The following is a 17,290-nucleotide window of genomic DNA, read 5'->3' on the forward strand; positions in this document are numbered from 1 at the left end:
GGATGTGGGGGGGGAATGGGAGATCTTGAGGGTTGGGGCAAATAGGGAGCGTGTGGTTTGAGCCTCCCACTCACCTTTCTTGCTGCTTCCTGGCAGCTGCAGAGGAAACAGGGGAGGGGTGACTGTGGGGTTCCCAGGGCCCTGACTGCTCTCAGGATTGCTCAACTCCCATGGGACCCTCAATCTTCAACAGGACCCCCATGCATCCCTGGAGCCCCCCAGAATTCATGAACAACCTCAGTGCCCCGAATCAACTCAGCCTTAAGTACCCAAAGCCCAGGAGGGACAGAGACCCCCCCAAACACCCCCAGGGCCCCTGAAAGAACCCCCAGCATCCCTGAACAACTTTCCAGCACCTCCCCAAGCTCTACAGCACCCCCAGCCAATGTCACAACTCAGGGATTGTGAATGCCACACTATCGTTCCCATTTATGGGGGCCTCTACAGTCCCCTTGGACCCCTGTCCCCCCATTGTCACCCACCCACACGGTGCCACCAGTTCCAGGCCACAATGACACCCACGAGCAGGAGCAGGAACAAAAGGGCCCCACCGACCCCTGCGGCCACTGCAAGAAACAGAGGGGAATCATTCAGGGTCACCCATCACCCCAGGGCTCCTGCACTCCCTGGTTACCCTGTAGGACCCCACCTGTGTCCCTGTGTGTCCCTGTGTCCTGCGGTGTCACGTCCAGGGCACAGGGGGTGATAGTGGCATTGGCCACGGGCACTGTGGGGACAGAGACAGGGCTGAGGGCACAGGGAGGGGCTGGCAGCCGGTGTGGGGGGACAGGGATGGGGCATGGGTGTGATGGGGGATGTCAGGGATGGGGTCATAACACAGAAGGGTGTGGGCACAAGGGGAATAATAGAAGGAGCAAGGAAATTTTTGTTTGGGGACTTGGAGATGCCCAATCAGGGGACCCGAGGTGTCTGTGGGGGCTCCCTGTGCCCATCCCGCACTCCCTGTGCACCATGACATGGAGCCAGGTGCTGCTTTTCCCCAACCCCACCCCCCCTCAGGGCGCAGCTGGCAGCTGTAATTCCCTGAGTGGGAGACCCCCAGGGCGGGCAACAGCAGCTGTGGGGACCCCTGCGGGTCTCCCACCATCTTCCCATCCCGGTAGAACACGGGCAGGAGGGGGGCTCGGGGCCGCAGGGGGCTGGGGGTGCTGAGGCAGCTGAGAGTCAGGGGGGACCCCTGGGTGGGCTGGGGGGACCCTCCAGCACCGGCACCAAGAAGAGCTCTGGGAAGGAGAGGGGAGAGGGAATTTTGGCCCCGATTCCCTGGGGAGGGGCTGTGGGGGGGTCGGGGAGGGGACTTTGTGGTGCTCACCGTGCACTGTCACTGTCACTGGTGGTGACTCCCTCCACCCCCAGGATCCCACCTTGCCCCTGCAGCTGTAGTGGCCACTGTGGTTCAGCTGCAGAGGGGACAGGGACAGCTCAGTGACATCGGGGAACACCCCCAGTTCCTTGCCCTCGTGGTAGAAGGACACCGAGGTGACCGTGCTGTTCCACCAGCCCCGGCAGCGCAGTGTCACCGTGTCCCCCTCCAGCAGCGCCCGCGCCGGCACCTGCAGCACCAGATCATCTGGGGGACAGAGGGGATTCATCACATCACAGGGATCTCAAGGGTCCCGCTGACATCGGGACCCTCACGGAGTCACACCCAGTGCACCAGAGGTCATCAATTCCACAAACAGGGTCCTCTTGCTCTGGGATGCTCTGGGATGTCCCCAGAGCAGGGGATGGGCTCTGGTCACACAGGAGGTGACCCATGGAGCGGAGCCCACCCAGACCCTTTGGGGTCCCCGTGGGTGCCAGGCTGGGGACAGCCAAACCCCCCTCACCTTCTGAGACAATCACAGGGGGGCTGAGCCCAGTGCCGGGTCTGTCACACCGGTAAATGCCTTTCATGGTGACAGTGACATTGGTGCGTCCCTGCTGCTCCCAGTGCTGCCCATTTCTGTACCAGGTGGTGGCACCGGCAGTCCCCAAGCCCTGGCAGGTCAGTGTTACCCGGTCCCACAGCACCGCCGGCCTCCAGCGGGGCTCCACCAGGAGCTGGGTGGTCTGGGCACCTGTGGGTGACAGGGGACACCAGCCTGCCAGGGCCAGCGTGGGGCTGGGGACAGCGGGGTGGGGCCATGGCATCCCCTGAGGACTCACCAGCGACGCTGAGGGTCTGGGCTGGAAGAGAGAAGGGACAGGGCTGGGTGGGGGAGGCACGGTAGTGACAGAGGCACATGGGGCAGGGGTGGTGGGGGCTTTCCCTGAAAAAGGTCTCAGTGGGGGCACTGGTGTGGCACAGAGGTCTCACGGACAGGGACACAGCAGCCAACCCATGCTCAGGCATGGGGACCCTGTGCTGGCAAAGGTCATCCCTGCCAGCCCCATAGCCACATTCCCATGACCCTGTGCCCATGGTCCCATTCCGGTGGCACCTGTCCCCATGGTTCAAGCACATGGTGCTTGTCCCCTTGTTCCTGTGCCTGCATCCCTGTGTCCCTGTTCCCCTGTCTCTGTACCCACAGCTGCCCAAGCCCCAAGTTTTCTTCTGGAGCACCCTTGTCCCAACAACTCCATCCTCCTGTCTCTGTCCCCACATCCCAGTTCCCCTGTGTGTGTCCCATGTTCCTGTCCCCATGGCCACCCCACAACTCTGGTCACACTGGGCTCCATGCCCTGCTGGCCTTGAGGACCCCAGGGGACCCCACAGCCCCCCTGTGCCCCCTCCCTTCCCCATCCCTGGGGTGTCAGGCCCGTGCCCGGGGCACTCACCCCACAGGAGCAGCGCCACCTTCCCGGCCATCCCGGTGTCCCCAGCCATGTGCACTGGCTGTCACTCGCTGCTGTGGCCACCGCTCCCCTGGCTGGCGGCTCGTTGGATGAAGGGGAAGGAAGCGAGGTCACGTCCGTCCCCATGTGTAGGTGGCCCTTGGTGGGGGCTGGGTGGCCACAAGCTGGGCACAGGCTGTGGGCAGGGTGGGGACAGCCTGGGGACGTGGTGGGGGATGCTGTCGCCAGGAGTGGGGGGCTCAGGGGATGTGGGGAACCAAGGATGGGTGTCCAGCAGAATGGGGGTCCAGTGGAGTTGGGGTCTCCATGCCTGGGGGGATTCAGGGATGGGGGTGCTGTGGGAACATGGTCCCCAGGGATTTGGGGTCATGGTGTGTGGGTGCCAGGGCTGGGGGGGCTGGGGGAAAAAGGGGACCCTCGGGAATAGGGGTTCTGGGGAAGAAGCAGCCCATGGGATGGGATCAAGGCAATGGTGGTGCTGGGCAATGTCAGTCCTGGGATGGGGGTCCCCAGGGAGGAGAGACCAAGGCAATGGGGGTCCCATGGTTGGGTTCCCAGGGGAATGGGGGTGCCAGGGATGGGCAGTGGCTGGGTGGGCACGGGGGTCACAGCTCCTTCCTGGGGTGCCTCAGATTTTGGGGTGACTCAGAGCCCAGCACAGTCCCCACCCTGGGGCACCCCATGGCTCTCCTGGGAGGTTCTGTGTCTCTGCCCCACTCACTCCTGGGCTTTTTCCTGTCTCCCCGCATTTCCTGGCTGAACCATCCCAGGGAACAGCTGGGACAATCCCAGGATGGGAAAAAAAAGTTTGGGGGTGCAGGCAGTGGTTTCAGGGCTGTGGGGGATGGGGCTCCCTGTCTGTGACCCCCCAACTCTTTCTCTTTCCTGCAGTGGTTTGTGCAGAGGCAAGGACATGAATTCTGTCCAGGGGGGCACATCCAGAGGGGTCCAGCCTTTAGGGAAAAGGGCAGCTCTGCTGTGCTGACACCCGGGTCTTGTCCCAGCCTCTTGTCCCTGGGAGCTCCTCCTCGTTCTGGGGGTGCCACAGCCTTGGGGATTCCTTTCCCAGAGGTGGCACATCCTGGGGTCCTCTGTCCTGGGTGGGCCTTGAGCATTCCCGCTGTCCCCAGTGGGGCCCTGTGACCTCTGGGGTGCCCAAACTTAAGGAGGCATCTTTTATGACCTTGCCCTGATGATGGGAAATCCCAGGATCAAGCTGGTTGAATTCCCTGATGCCCAATTGCTTTGGACAATTTTGGGGTCATATTTTGGTCTCAGATTTTGAGATGACTCAGAGCCCAGCACAGACCCCACCCTGGGGCACCCCAGGCTTGTCCTGGGAGGCTCTGGGTCTCTGCCCCACAAATCCCTGGGCTTTTTCCTGTCACCCAAATTTCCTGTCTTAGCAATCGCAGGAAACACTTGATGCCCAATTGACTGTGACAAAATTATACATCCATAGAAAAAAGGCATAAATCTTTTCCTATACCATTATTTTCCCAATAAAAAACAAACTCCTCAAAAATCAAACTGACAAGGTATAAAATGCTCTGGTTTATAGAATCCTTTAAATCATTGCTTTCCCAACAAGAGAAAATCAAAACACAATAAAACCAGAAATAAGTGGATATAAAAACCACAATAAAACCACAAACAAATCACAGTGAAATGAGACTTTTTGGTTCCCTTTAGCAGCCCCCTGCTGCATCCCACAGCAGCGTTTGCTTGTGGATAACACAGAGGGTGGAATCTCCCTGAGTGTCCAACAGCTCCATGGGATTGTTCCCTGCCTGCTGGGCAGCAACCCAGCCCCTAAGGAAGCCCTTTCTTGGGCCATATTGAGGAACTCTTCCCATTTTCACATTCCCACCATGAAACTTGATTGACTCCCCCTGGAGGAAGGGGAGAAGCTCTGTCCATGCCTGGGACAGTGCACAGGAATCTGTGGAAATGCCCCTGTGTGCCTCAGGGTCTGATTCCCTGGTAAATCCACTCCAGCCTGCCCTGAATTCCCCTGCTTGGGCACTCCCTGCTCCTGCTGTGACACCCCTGTTCCCCAGCCCCTCGTGTGCAGCCCCTGCTCAATATTTAGACACTTTCCCCTCTCTTCTGGTGTGCACATCCAGAACACAAACATTCTTTCCATGAGGTTCCAAAGGTCTGCAGGTTTTGTTCAAGAAGGACGGTGCAGGTCAGCTTGTTGAGAAAATCGGTGTGGGATTTGCAGCAGTTCTGGGGCTCTCTCAGTCCCTTGCTGAGACTGACAAAATGATCAATTGCTGCATTTACAGACTGGTTCCCCTAAAGCTGCCCCTGCAGGGGCAGTTTCCAGCCAGCCCTGCTCTGAAAACCATCAAAGGCCCTCCCAGAGCCACTGCTTGGTCTCCCTTTGGTTTGAGCTTCTTGCAGGGCTGAGCAAACCACAGGGAGGGCCTTTTTCCACCCACAGAATTCTCACCTCTGCAGCAGCTCTAAAGCTGCCAGAATCAAAGCCAAGGGGGCAGGGGGGACCCTCAGGGCCTGGCTGCCACCTGGGGCTGGGCAGAGCAGGGCTGGGCAATGGCCATCCCTGTGCAGTGGGGCTGGGCCATGGCTGGGCCCCAGCCTTGCATTGACAGGGGTCCCCAGGATGTGCCACCCCTGGGACAGGCACCCGGCCAGGAATGTGCAGGGACATTTCTGGAACTGCCACCCCTGGGACAGGACCCCCCATGCCAGGATGTGTCACCCCCTGGGACAGGATCCCCCCAGGACAGGAGCCTCTGGATGTGCCCCCCCAGGACAGAACCTCCCACCTTTCCCATCTGACTCTCAGCACAAACGGCCTCTTCCTTCTTGTCCAGGAAAAAGAAAGTGAAAGTGTTGAGGGGGCACAGCCCAACACCTCCATCCCCCACAGCCTCCCCACCATACCCTGCACCCCCTGTTCCCCATTTACCCCCTCCCCTGGGTCCCCCCAACCCCTTCCCATCTCAGGTGCTTCCCAGGGTTGCTGAGCCAGGAACTAGGGGTGAGGGGACATGGCAAAAAGTAAGGACAATAAGGAAAAAAGAGAAATAAAGAGAGGAAAAAGTCAGGGGCAGGGGAGGACACAGAGGCTGAGCTACCCAGGACCCCCATGCAATGCCTGGCCAGGAAATGAGCACCCCAGGGCTGATTTTGCAGGGCCCTGGGTCACTCCAAAATCTGAAGCATCCAGGAAGGAGCTGTGACCCCCAGGCCCCCCCAGCCACCGCCCATCCCTGGCACCCCCATTCTCCTGGGACCCCAACCCTGGGACCCAATTTGCTTCCTTCCTCTCCTTCCCTGACACCCCCATCCCTGGACTGCAATTCCCCAGGATCTCCAACCCCAAGGAACCCCATCCCAGTAATTCCAGTCCCTGGGACACCCCTTCCCTTGGGGACCTTGATTTCCCCAGGGCTCCCATTGTCACAGGGACCCCCTTTCCCCTGGCACTCGCATGCCATGGCCCCCATCCCATGATCACAAATCCCTGGAGCCCACGTTGTTCTGGGACCCTCATTCCCAAGTCTGAGTCCACCCAACCCTTGGGACCCCCATTTCCCCGGGACCCCATCCCTGGGCACCCCATTCCCCTGGACACCCATCCCTGGCTCCCTACACAGCCTTAGACTGAGATTCTGGCAACACCATGTCCCCACCATGTCCCAGCATCCCCCCCATGCCCCACAGCGTCCCCACCCTGCCCCCACCAAGGGCCACCTACACCTGGGGACGGACGTGACCTCGCTTCCTTCCCCTTCATCCAAAGAGCCGCCAGCCAGGGGAGCGGTGGCCACAGCAGCGAGTGACAGCCAGTGCACATGGCTGGGGACACCGGGATGGCCGGGAAGGTGGCGCTGCTCCTGTGGGGTGAGTGCCCCGGGCACGGGCCTGACACCCCGGGGATGGGGAGGGGAGGGGGCACAGGGGGGCTGCGGGGTCCCCTGAGGTCCCCAATGCCAGCAGAGCCAGAGCAGGGCATGGAGCCCAGTGTGACCAGAGTTGTGGGGTGGCTTTGGGGACAGGAACAGGGGAACTGGGATGTGGGGACAGGAACAGGGGGTTAGAGATGTGGGAACAAGGATGTGGCAGAAGGAGCCTTGGGGCTTGGGTAGGTGTGGGGACAGGGACAGGGGAACAGGGATGCAGGGACAGGGACAAGGGCCACGTTGCATGGGGATGGCCCGGGAGAACAGGTGCCATTGGAATGGGATGATGGGCACAGGGCCATGGATTTATGGCTGTGGGGACAGGTGCTGTAGGGCTGGTGGAGCTGACGTGTGCAAACATGGGGTGTCCACAGTGTCCCCATGACCCCCACTCAGCCCTGTCCCTTCTCCCAGCCCAGACCCTCGGCCTCGCTGGTGAGTCCTCGGGGGATGCCATGGCCCCACCCCGCTGTCCCCAGCCCCACACTGGCCCTGGCAGGCTGGTGTCCCCTGTCACCCACAGGTGCCCAGACCACCCAGCTCCTGGTGGAGCCCCCCTGGAGGCCGGCGGTGCTGTGGGACCGGGTGACACTGACCTGCCAGGGCTCGGGGACCCCCGGTGCCACCACCTGGTACAAGGACGGGCAGGGCTGGGGGCAGGAGTGACCTGAACACCTCACTGTCACCGAGAGTGGCACCTACACGTGTGACAGACCTGGCATCAGTCTCGGTCCCCCTGTGAGTGTCTCAGACAGGGAGGGGGGTTTGGGTGTCCCCAGCCTGGCACCCAGGGGACCCCCAGGGCTCTCAGTGGGCTCCACTCCATGGTTCACCTCCTGGTGTAACCAGAGCCTGTCCCCTGCTATGGGGACATCCCAGAGCACCCTAGTGTTGGGGAAACCATGTGGGAATTGGGGACCCCTGGTGCACTGGGTGTAACCCAGATGGGGTCCCGGTGCCATCGGGTGTAACAGGACCCCTCTGTCCCCCAGGCCCGCTGGTGCTGCAGGTGCTGGCACTGGCGCTGCTGGAGGGGGACACGGTGACACTGCGCTGCCAGCGCTGGTGGAACTGCAACGGTCACCTCGGTGTCCTTCTACCGTGAGGAGAAGGGTCCGGGGGGGCTCCATGATGGCACCGAGCTGTCCCTGTCCCACGGGGACAGCGTGGCCAAGAGTGACCCCATGAATGTCACCGTCCTGGGTGTCATTGTGACCTGGCGCCGGTGGCACCGTGTGGGTGGGTGACAATGGGGGCACAGGCGTCCAAGGGAGCTGTAGAGGCCCCCAGTGTTGGACAATGATTGGGCAGCACCCACAGCCCCAAAATTGGGGCATTGTCTGGGGTTCCTTTAGGGTTTGGGGAGGTGCTGGAGGGTCTTGCAGGGATGCTGGGGGTTCTCTCAGAGGCCCTTGGGGCAGTTAGGAGGTCTCTGTCCCTGCTGGGCTTTGGGTTCCTGAGGCTGAGTTGGCTGGGGACACTGGGGAGGTTCCCGAATTCTGGGAGGCTTCAGGGATGCTTGAGGGTTCTGTTGTAATATGAGGGTCCCGTGGGGGGTCAGGAATCCTGGGAGGGTTCAGGGCCCTGCGATCCCACAGTCACATCTCCCCTCTTTCCACTGCAGCTGCCAGGAAGCACCAGGAAAGGTTGGTGAAGGGCTCCCAACATGAGTCCCCTTTTACCCCCGCCCCACAGCTCTCCATTCTCTCCCCCACATCCCCTTTATTCCCTCAGGACCCCCCCGGATCCCCCGGCCCCCCAGAGGAGGGGGAGGTGCTGTACACCCACGTCGTGGTCACCAAGAGGGCAGGGGGTGAGTACGGGGGGGACACACGCAGAGGGACACGTCACCCACCAGTGTCACCCCACCCAGATCCCACAGCCCGTGTCTCTCGCAGCGTCCCCCCGTGCCACCACCCTCCAGGATCCCCAGGTGACCAACGCGGAGCTGCGGGGACCCCAGGGGCGACCGCGGGAACCCGGTGACATCTACGGGAATGTGCTGTGACACTGGGGGGAACTGGGGGCACTGGGGGTCCCCACCCATGGGCACCCACTCGTGTCGGTGCTGCCACTAAAAACTGCCCCCATCCCTCCCTGCAGGGGCACAAAGATCCCAAAAGAGCTAAAAGATGAACAATTTCCGAAACAGCAATGAGAGAGAATAAAACCAACAGCAACAGCAACAAGGTTCAGAGTCCAAAGGATCACAGAAGGAACAATTTCCAGGGAAAGCCCCCAATAAGGAACAAACCCCAGACATTTCCCCCAGCAGGTTTCCTTCACCAGAGGAATCTTGCAGGGGCCTGGACCTTCCTTGATCTGATGGCCAAAGTGGCCTTCAGGAGGCTCTGGATTCTCTTGTTCCCTGTCCCAAACACCTCCTCTTCCCTGTTCCCCAAACGAGGATGTCAGAAAGGCCCTGTGGGGGTACTGGAGCCTCCCCCTTTTCCAGGGCAGTCGGGATCAGGCCATGGCACAGGGTGGGGTGTCAGAGGCAGGAAAAGTTTGATGTCTGGAGACATTTTGGAACACCTGTGTGTGGCAGGGGTGAGTCAGGCCTTCCTTTTGGTAAGACAGGGCCCCGTCTTTCCATCAGTCTGTCAGCCATGGCACACTGGGGACAGTGTGATGCTTTGCCAAATCCAACTCTTGAGTGGCCGGGTGACCAGAAGTGCCAGCTGGGGAGATGGCCCTTGTTTGCCTAACTGGCTTTTAAAAGGCAGAGCATGAGGTGGCCAAGTTCCTGACCGTGTCTCCTCTTGGGTTGTCTTTCCCATCCAGGCTGGAACCCAGGAGTTGGCAACTTGTTTAAATGAGAAATATCCACCAAGGTAAATGGGAGCGTTCCTGGAATTGAAAGACACATGTCTAAAACTTTTTTTGATTTCAAAAATGACGGGGCTTCAAGGCAAAAGTGTAGGAAAAGGAATAACAGCTGTTTCCTAGGAAATTTATAAAGCAGAAGGGAACAAACAACACAAACCCAGAACTTTCCCTCCCGCTCAGCGCTGTTGGTTTTTGTGGCAGTTATAACCGCGGCCAGCAGGGGGCGCTGCAGGGAGCACTCCCGGCCAGCAGGGGGCGCCCCGCTCCAGCTCCATCCCCTCAGGGGCCATGGCGGCCTCGGGCGGGAGGGAGGAGGGCAAATCGCTCCTTTTGCAAACTCACGGCCACCAATCGGTCCCGGCACCACCACCGGCAGCGGGCAGGAGCCGCCAAGGCAGCAGGTTGGATCCCAGTGCCCACTGGCAGCGTAGCAGTGTCCCGGGGACAGGCACACACCCTGCACAACACCCACGACCGCTCTCCATGTTCCCAAATGGAAGGAAGGCAGGGCCTGACCCCAGGCAGGTCTCAGGTCCACATCAGCACCTCTGGTGGCTTTACACCACAATTCCTGCAAACCCTCAGCCTTTCACACAGGTGAGGAGGGCAGGGATGGAGCAGCTTTGGGGACACCTGGAATCCAGACTGGGTCACTCCCCACTGCCCCACCAGGGCCGCGGGCAGAGCCCCTGCTCAGTATTTCCACACTTTTCCCTTTTACCTGGTGGCCCCAGCCTGAACCCAAACATTCAATCCATAAGGGTCTAGAAGGCCGCAGGTTTTGTTCAAGAAGGAGCGTCCCAGGTAGGTTGTTGAGCAGGGCATTGTGGGATTTGCAGTAGTTCCAGTGCTCTCTCATTCCCTTACCAAGAGGAACAAATGATAAACTGCTGCATTTCTGGACTGGTTCCCCCACAGCTGCCCCTGCAGGGGTGGTTTCCAGCCAGCCCTGCCCTGAAATACATCAAAGGCTCTTACAGAACCACTGCTTGGGCTCATTTTGGGTTTGTGCTTCTTGCAGAGCTGAGCAAACCACCAAAAGCCAGGCTGTTTTCCCCCACAGAATTCTCACCTTTGCAGCAGCTCTAAAGCTGCCAAAATCAACGCCAAGGGGTCGGGGTGGGGGGGGAGCCGTCAGGTCCTGGCTGCCACCTGGGGCTGGCCAGTGTCATGGTTTGACGCTGGCACAATGCCAGTGCCCCCATGAAAATACATTCTCCCTGGTGTCTGCTGTGAGATGTGACTAGGAATAGAGCAAAGCAGGCTCCAACTTAGGAATAAAGAAGAGAAAACTTTATTAACCTAAAATTATTTGCAAAAAGAAACACACAGAAAGAATGAAAACCTTCCAAAAACATTCCTCCTCCCCCCACCAAATTTCCAATACATCCATCCCTCAGATCACCAACTCTCAGTCCATCACCCCTCTTTAAATAATCAATTCTCAGTTCATCAAGGAGTGAGGAGTCCCTCTTGTGCCATAGGCTTCCCCTGGAAACACAGTGGAGACCTCTTGTGTTTCCGTGTCACACGTGGCACTGCCCATAGTCATTTGCCATCGTGACATCTTCCTTCCAAGCCCTCCCCACTGCGCATGGACCAGAGCTGCTTCTAGGGTTTTCCTTTTAAGGGTGCTTTGTCCCGTTCCAAGAAGAGCACAGTCTCTCACTTTCAGGGCACCAGTCCCCCCCACATTTCACCCCCTGGGGCCGAGGGGTCTCAAGAACAGAGATCTTCTCCTCCACTGAAGATCGAGGGCACCAACCACCCTCCTCACCCATCGTCTCTGTTCACACACTCCTTCACATAACATCACTGCACTCCCTTGGCTCTGAGCCATTGCCTCCCCCTAAATGCTGTCTCTGTGTCACAGGAAAAACGGTTCTGTCCATGGCTATACAAGAAAAGTCCAGCCAAAGGCCACTCCATCACCTCCTCCCTCCTAAGATTCTTCTCCGCTTCTCTTGTGGCCCATTTCCTCTTATCTCTATCGCTCTTCTCATTCACTTCCAGGAGGATCAGCATTTGTAAGGTTTCCATCATCCAAGAAAAGGGTTAAAAATCTCAGGCTCTGCCTGTCCAGAACTCCCACGGCTGCCTTGCCAGGCACCTTCTCTCCCCATGCCCCCCTTCTCCTTCCCAGCCGGCCGCTATCAAATTTCAAGGCGGCACAGGCACAGACACCGGCTCGCTCTCTCTCTCTCTCTCTCTCTCTCTCCTGGTGGGGGGTGGCTGCCCGATGCCTCTCCAATGTTCCTCCACCCTTCCATCCTGCAAGGGCCTCTTCACCTCCCCTCTCTGTCCAAGGCCCCGGCCTACCTCACCCGGCCGCATGGCTTCCCCTCCCGCACCCAGCCCGCAGCCGGGCAGGGGAGCTCTGAACCTTTCACTGACCGGAACCAAGAGAAAGTTTTCCTGGGTGTTCTCTGCTTTTAACCCCCTGTGTTCTCAGAGGCATATCCATGTCCTCAGTGGTCACACCAGGTGCCAGTATTCAAATCTGAGCACCTATTGGTCTGACCACAGCATCCCAAAAAATTCACTTCCTCTCAAACCACGACACCAGAGCAGGGCTGGCCAATGGCCATCCCTGTGCAGTGGGGCTGGGCCATGGCTGGTCACAACCTTGGATGGCCACTGGCTTCAAGGAGCAGGAGTCTGGGAGCTCCTTCCTGCCTGGGGCTCCACTCCCCAGCTGCTCTTGCTGGCTCAAATCCTGCAGGGGACGAGCAAGAATGGAAAAGTCTGGACCCCTCTGGAGCTGCCATGCTCCAGGACAGGTGCCCCTTGTCCAGCATGTGTCCCCCTGGGACAGGATCCCCCCAGGACAGGAGCCCCCTGGATGGGTCCCCCCAGGACAGAACCTGCCCCTCTTCCCCCCGCTCTCCCCTGTGACAAACGTGTCAAACGGCCTCTTCCTTCTTCTGCAGGAGGGAGAAACTGAAAATGTTGGGGGGTAAAAGCTGGACACCCCCATCCCCCACAGCCGCCCCAGCGCTCCCTGCACACCCCTCACCCCTGCTTCCCCCACCCTGGGCTTCCCCCTGCCCATTCCCTGCTCAGGGCCTCCACAGGATCATCAAGGCACGAAATTGAGGGTTGTGAAATTGAGGGGGAAAATTATGGAAGTGGAAATAAAGAGGGGAAGACTCCCTGAGGTCTATGAGGACACAGACCCAGACCTTCTTTGAATCTACCTGGGGTGATGCTCCCAAACCACAAGCACCTTGAGGGGAATTTGCTGGAGCCAGCCAGGGAAGAAGCTTTGACCCAGAGGCTCACAAGGCCACTGCCCATCCCTGGCACCCTCATTCCCCTTGAAATCAAATCATGGGAGCACCATTCCTTATGTCCCACCTTGCCTGGGACCCCCATCCCAGTAATGCCATTCCCCAGGATCTCCATGGCCCAGGACCCCATTCCCAAGGAACCCTCTCCTGTTCATTCCTTCCCCTGAAACCCTCCTTCCCCCAGGACCTTGATTCTCCCAGGACCCCCATTCCCACAGGGACCCCCATTCCCCCAGCATCCCCATCCCATGACCCCAAATCCCTGGAGCCCACGTTCCCCTGGGACTCCCATCCCTGATTCCCCCCCCATCCCTGGGACCCTCCCATTCCCTTGGACACCCATACCTGGGTCCCCAAACCCACCAAATCCCCCACTCATGGGAATTCCATGTCCCATAATGTCCACCCAGCCTTGTCCCCATCCTGTTCCCAACCTGCCCACAGCCTGTCCCCACAGCCACATCCCCATGATCCTGTGCTTGTGGCCACCCTGCCCCCACCAGGGGCCACCAACACGTGAGGACAAGACCTGACCTCGCTTCCTTCCCCTTCATCCAAAGAGCCACCACCCAGGGAACAGCCACCCCCGGCAGCGAGTGACAGCCAGTGCACATGGCTGGGGACACGGGGATGGCCGGGAAGGTGGCGCTGCTCCTGTGGGGTGAGTGCCCCGGGCACGGGCCTGACACCCCAGGGATAGGGAGGGGAGGGGGCACAGGGGGGCTGTGGGGTCCCCAGAGGTCCCCAAGGCCATCAGAACCAGTGCATGAGGTGACTTGGGTCAGGGGGTGGCTTTGGGGACAGGGGAAGGGGGACAGGAATGTGAGGACAATAACAGGGGGTCAGGGATTTGGGGAGGCAACATGGGGCAGGTGGGGGTGACCTGTGCCAGCACGGGGTGGCTGTGACATCCCCAGTTCAGGGGTGCCCACAGTGTCCCCATGTCCTGCCTGAGCAAGGGGTGGCCGCAGTGTCCCTGTCCCCAAGGGGTCCATGTCACACAAGGACACTTTGGGCACATCCCCCACACCCCATGCCCCTGTGCCTCTGTCCCCACGGTGCCACCCCCACCCAGCCCTGTCCCTCTCCCTTCCAGCCCAGACCCTCGGCCTCGCTGGTGAGTCCTCAGGGGATGCCATGGCCCCACCCCGCTGTCCCCAGCCCCGCACTGGCCCTGGCAGGCTGGTGTCCCCTGTCACCCACAGGTGCCCAGACCACCCAGCTCCTGGTGGAGCCCCCTGGAGGCCGGCGGTGCTGTGGGACTGGGTGACACTGACCTGCCAGGGCTCGGGGACCGCTGGTGCCACCACCTGGTACAAGGACGGGCAGCACTGGGGACAGCAGGGACGTGACCACCTCATTGTCACCGAAGGTGGCACCTACACGTGTGACAGACCTGGCGCCGGGCACAGCCCTACGGTGACAGTCTTACATGGTGAGGGGGGTTTGGTTGTCCCCAGCCTGGCTCCTATGGGGACCCCAAGGGCTCTGGGTGGGCTCCGCTCCATGGGTCACCTCCTGGTGTGACCAGAGCCCATCCCCTCCTCTGGGGACATCCCAGAGCATCCCTGTGCAAGGAGACTTCTCTCTCACATTGGGCGGCTCCTGGTGCCTCCTGGTGCCATCATGACCCTCCTGATGGCCCTGGTGTGACAGGTCCCCTCTGTCCCCCAGACTGGCTGGTGCTGCAGGTGCCAGCACGGGCGCTGCTGGAGGGGGACACGGTGACACTGCGCTGCCGGAGCTGGCAGAACAAACCACTCACGGATGTGTACTTCTACCACGATGAGAAGAAACTGGAGGGGCTCCATGATGGGACTGAGCTCTCCCTGTCCCCCCTGCGGCTGCACCACAGCGGCCGCTACCACTGCACGGGCCGGGTGGTGTCACAGAGGAGAGATTCAGAGCAGGTGATAGTGACAGTGCACAGTGAGTGCAGGGATGGGGACAGGGAAGCCCGACATCCACCGAGATTTTCCCCAGCACTGCCTGAATCCTTCATCCCTCCCTTTACTCCTCTCTGGGTCACCCCAAATTCCCAAGTCCCTCTTGGTTTCCCCCATGACTGCCCAGTTCCCCCTGCAGATCCCTCATCCCTCTCTTTGTCCTCCCCAGCCCTCCCTGGATTCCCCACCCCTTCCAAGGGCCCTGCTCCACCCTCTGGTCTCCCTCCCTTCCCTGGGTCCTCCCGCCCATCTCTGAACCCCAAATCAATCCCTGAGGCTCCTCAGTCTCTCGTCTGGTTCCCCATCCCTGCCGGGGTCCCTCCATATTTCCACGGGGTCTCGCCATTGTCCCCAGGTCCCAGCATGCCTCCCAGGGTCCCCTTCTGCTCACTGGGATCCTCTCTGCTCCCCTCCAATCCCCTTCTTTCCCCTCCCGTGTTCCCCACCCACCCTGGGTCCCCAATCCCTCCTGTGTCCCCCCAAAGGGGTCCCGCTCTTGTAGGTTTCCCTGTCAGTGCAGGCCCCCGGGGGACAGGTGGCACTGGGGGACAGCCTGGTGCTGAGCTGCACGGTGGCTGTGGAGACAGGTCCCCTGTCCTTCTCCTGGCATGAGCAGGACTCATGGGCACCTCTGGGCTCCTGCCCCCTGCCTGGAGCTGCACCATGTTGGGGACAATGACAGCGGCCAGTACCGGTGCCGGGTCAGTGATGGGGACAGAGAGGCCGTGAGTGACCCCATGAATGTCACTGTCCTGGCTGAGCAGGACCCTTGGGCTGGAGGTGACCCCACCCACGGCACCCCCATCCCACCTTTCTTTGTGCCAGCCCTGTCTGTGTCCCCACAGTGCCCGTGGCCAATGCCACCATCACCCCTGGTCCCCTGTCACACCAGGTGCATGCAGGTGACCCCGTGACCCTGCGCTGTTCAGTGCAGGTGGGCTCAGCCCCTGTCACCTTCACCTGGCTGCACAACAGGCAGGAGGTGGCTGGGGTCCCTTCCTGGAGATCGGGGATGTCAATGTGGGACATTCGGGCACCTCCCAGTGCATGGCCACCAACCAGCTGGGACAGGACGGGCACCGTGTGTTCCGGGCACTCAGCCCAGAGCTGGCCCTCGAGGTGACACCCTGGGTCTCAGGGCAGGTCACACGGGGTCACCAGGGAGAGCAGGACCCCCGGGGTTCCAGGTGACCCCAATGTGTCCCCTCTGTCCCCAGCAGTGGCTGTGAATGTCGGCAGGACCCTCCTGTTCCTGCTCCTGCTCCTGGCTGTCATCGGGGGCTGTCACTGGTGGCATCACCAGGGTGGGTGACAATGGGGGGGATGGGGGTCCTGGAGTGAGGGGAAGCCCCAGAGTGGTGGCAGAGATCGGCAGCACCCAGGGCCCCTGAGCTGGGGGACACTGAGCCTGCAGTGACCTCGGCTGGGGGTTCTGGAGGATGTGGGGGCAATTTGGAGGGTCTTGGTTGGGCTCCAGGGTCATTGCTGGGTGGGCTTTGTGGCACATTGGGGTGGCACTGGGAACTCCTGAAGGATTTGGGGAGCTCCTGGATGTCTGTGCAGGGATGTTGGGGGATCTTTCTGGCGTCCTGGGGGAATTTGGGGGTGCCCCTCCCTGCCAGGCTTGGGGTTCTTGGGGCTCAGAGCGTTGCGGACACTGGGGGGATTCGGGGCATTGCAGTGGTGCAGAAGTTCCAGAGGGTGCAGGGGTGCTCAGAGTGTCTGGGGAGAATCAGGGATCTGGTGGGAATCAGGGCTGCAGTGGGGATTTGGGGGACCCCTGGGTGGTTGGAGCTGCAAGGTCCCAGGAAGGTTCAGTGGTCCCGGGGTCCCCTCGGTCACCCCCTCCCCTTTCCCTTGCAGAACCCAGGAAGCTCCAGGACAGGTGAGTCGGGGCTTGGGCTGGGACTCCCCTTTTCCCTTCCCCAGACTACTGAGACCCCCCCTTATCCCCACAAGACCCCCCGTGGAGGAGGGGGCTGTGCTCAACACCCACATCATGGGCACCGAGTGGGCAGTGGGAGAATTTTGGGGGGGACAGGGACACGTCACCCACAGGTGTGTCACCCTCACCCAGGTCCCTACAACCGGAGTCACTCTCACAGCCCCCACGGGTGTCCCCCAGCCCTGCCTCACCTCGGGATCCACAAGTGACCAATGCGGAGCTGTCGGGACCCCACGAGGGACAGTGGGACCCCTGTGACTACGAGAGCGTGCTGTGACACTGGGCGCACTGGGGGCACTGGGGGCACTGGGGGCACTGGGGGTCCCTGCCCCAGGGCACTCCCCGTGTGTTCCCCGCCCTGGATCCTGTGCTCCCATACTCAGGGGTTGCCCACAAGTGGGGGGCTCCCATGTGGGGCTGCCCAGAGCTCCTCGTTCCAGTGCTCCCAGTGCTCCCAGTACCCCCAGGGGCTCCCCATTCCCTCCCCCAGTGCCAGGGGGCACAGGATCCTTGTCCCTCTTATTGGACCCAAAATGCAGCTTTGTG

At 60.7% G+C, this 17,290-nt stretch overlaps 1 protein-coding gene and 1 pseudogene across 1 annotated transcript in view; one reads left to right on the forward strand and one right to left on the reverse strand.

The window, feature by feature from the left end:
- Positions 1 to 2,812, reverse strand: part of LOC136571087 (Fc receptor-like protein 5) — a 30,801-nt gene extending 27,989 nt beyond the window's left edge. Inside the window, 7 exon segments of the mRNA XM_066571458.1 lie at positions 75 to 96; positions 483 to 566; positions 650 to 727; positions 1,334 to 1,591; positions 1,851 to 2,081; positions 2,170 to 2,190; positions 2,782 to 2,812. Of these exon segments, the coding sequence (XP_066427555.1) occupies positions 75 to 96; positions 483 to 566; positions 650 to 727; positions 1,334 to 1,591; positions 1,851 to 2,081; positions 2,170 to 2,190; positions 2,782 to 2,812 (725 nt within the window).
- A 3,832-nt stretch (positions 2,813 to 6,644) lies between these two features.
- On the forward strand, positions 6,645 to 17,021 carry LOC136571088 (Fc receptor-like protein 2; annotated as a pseudogene).
- Positions 17,022 to 17,290: the final 269 nt, after the last annotated feature.

The sequence above is a fragment of the Molothrus aeneus genome, unplaced genomic scaffold (genome assembly GCF_037042795.1).
Source record: "Molothrus aeneus isolate 106 unplaced genomic scaffold, BPBGC_Maene_1.0 scaffold_60, whole genome shotgun sequence".
Taxonomy (NCBI): domain Eukaryota; kingdom Metazoa; phylum Chordata; class Aves; order Passeriformes; family Icteridae; genus Molothrus; species Molothrus aeneus.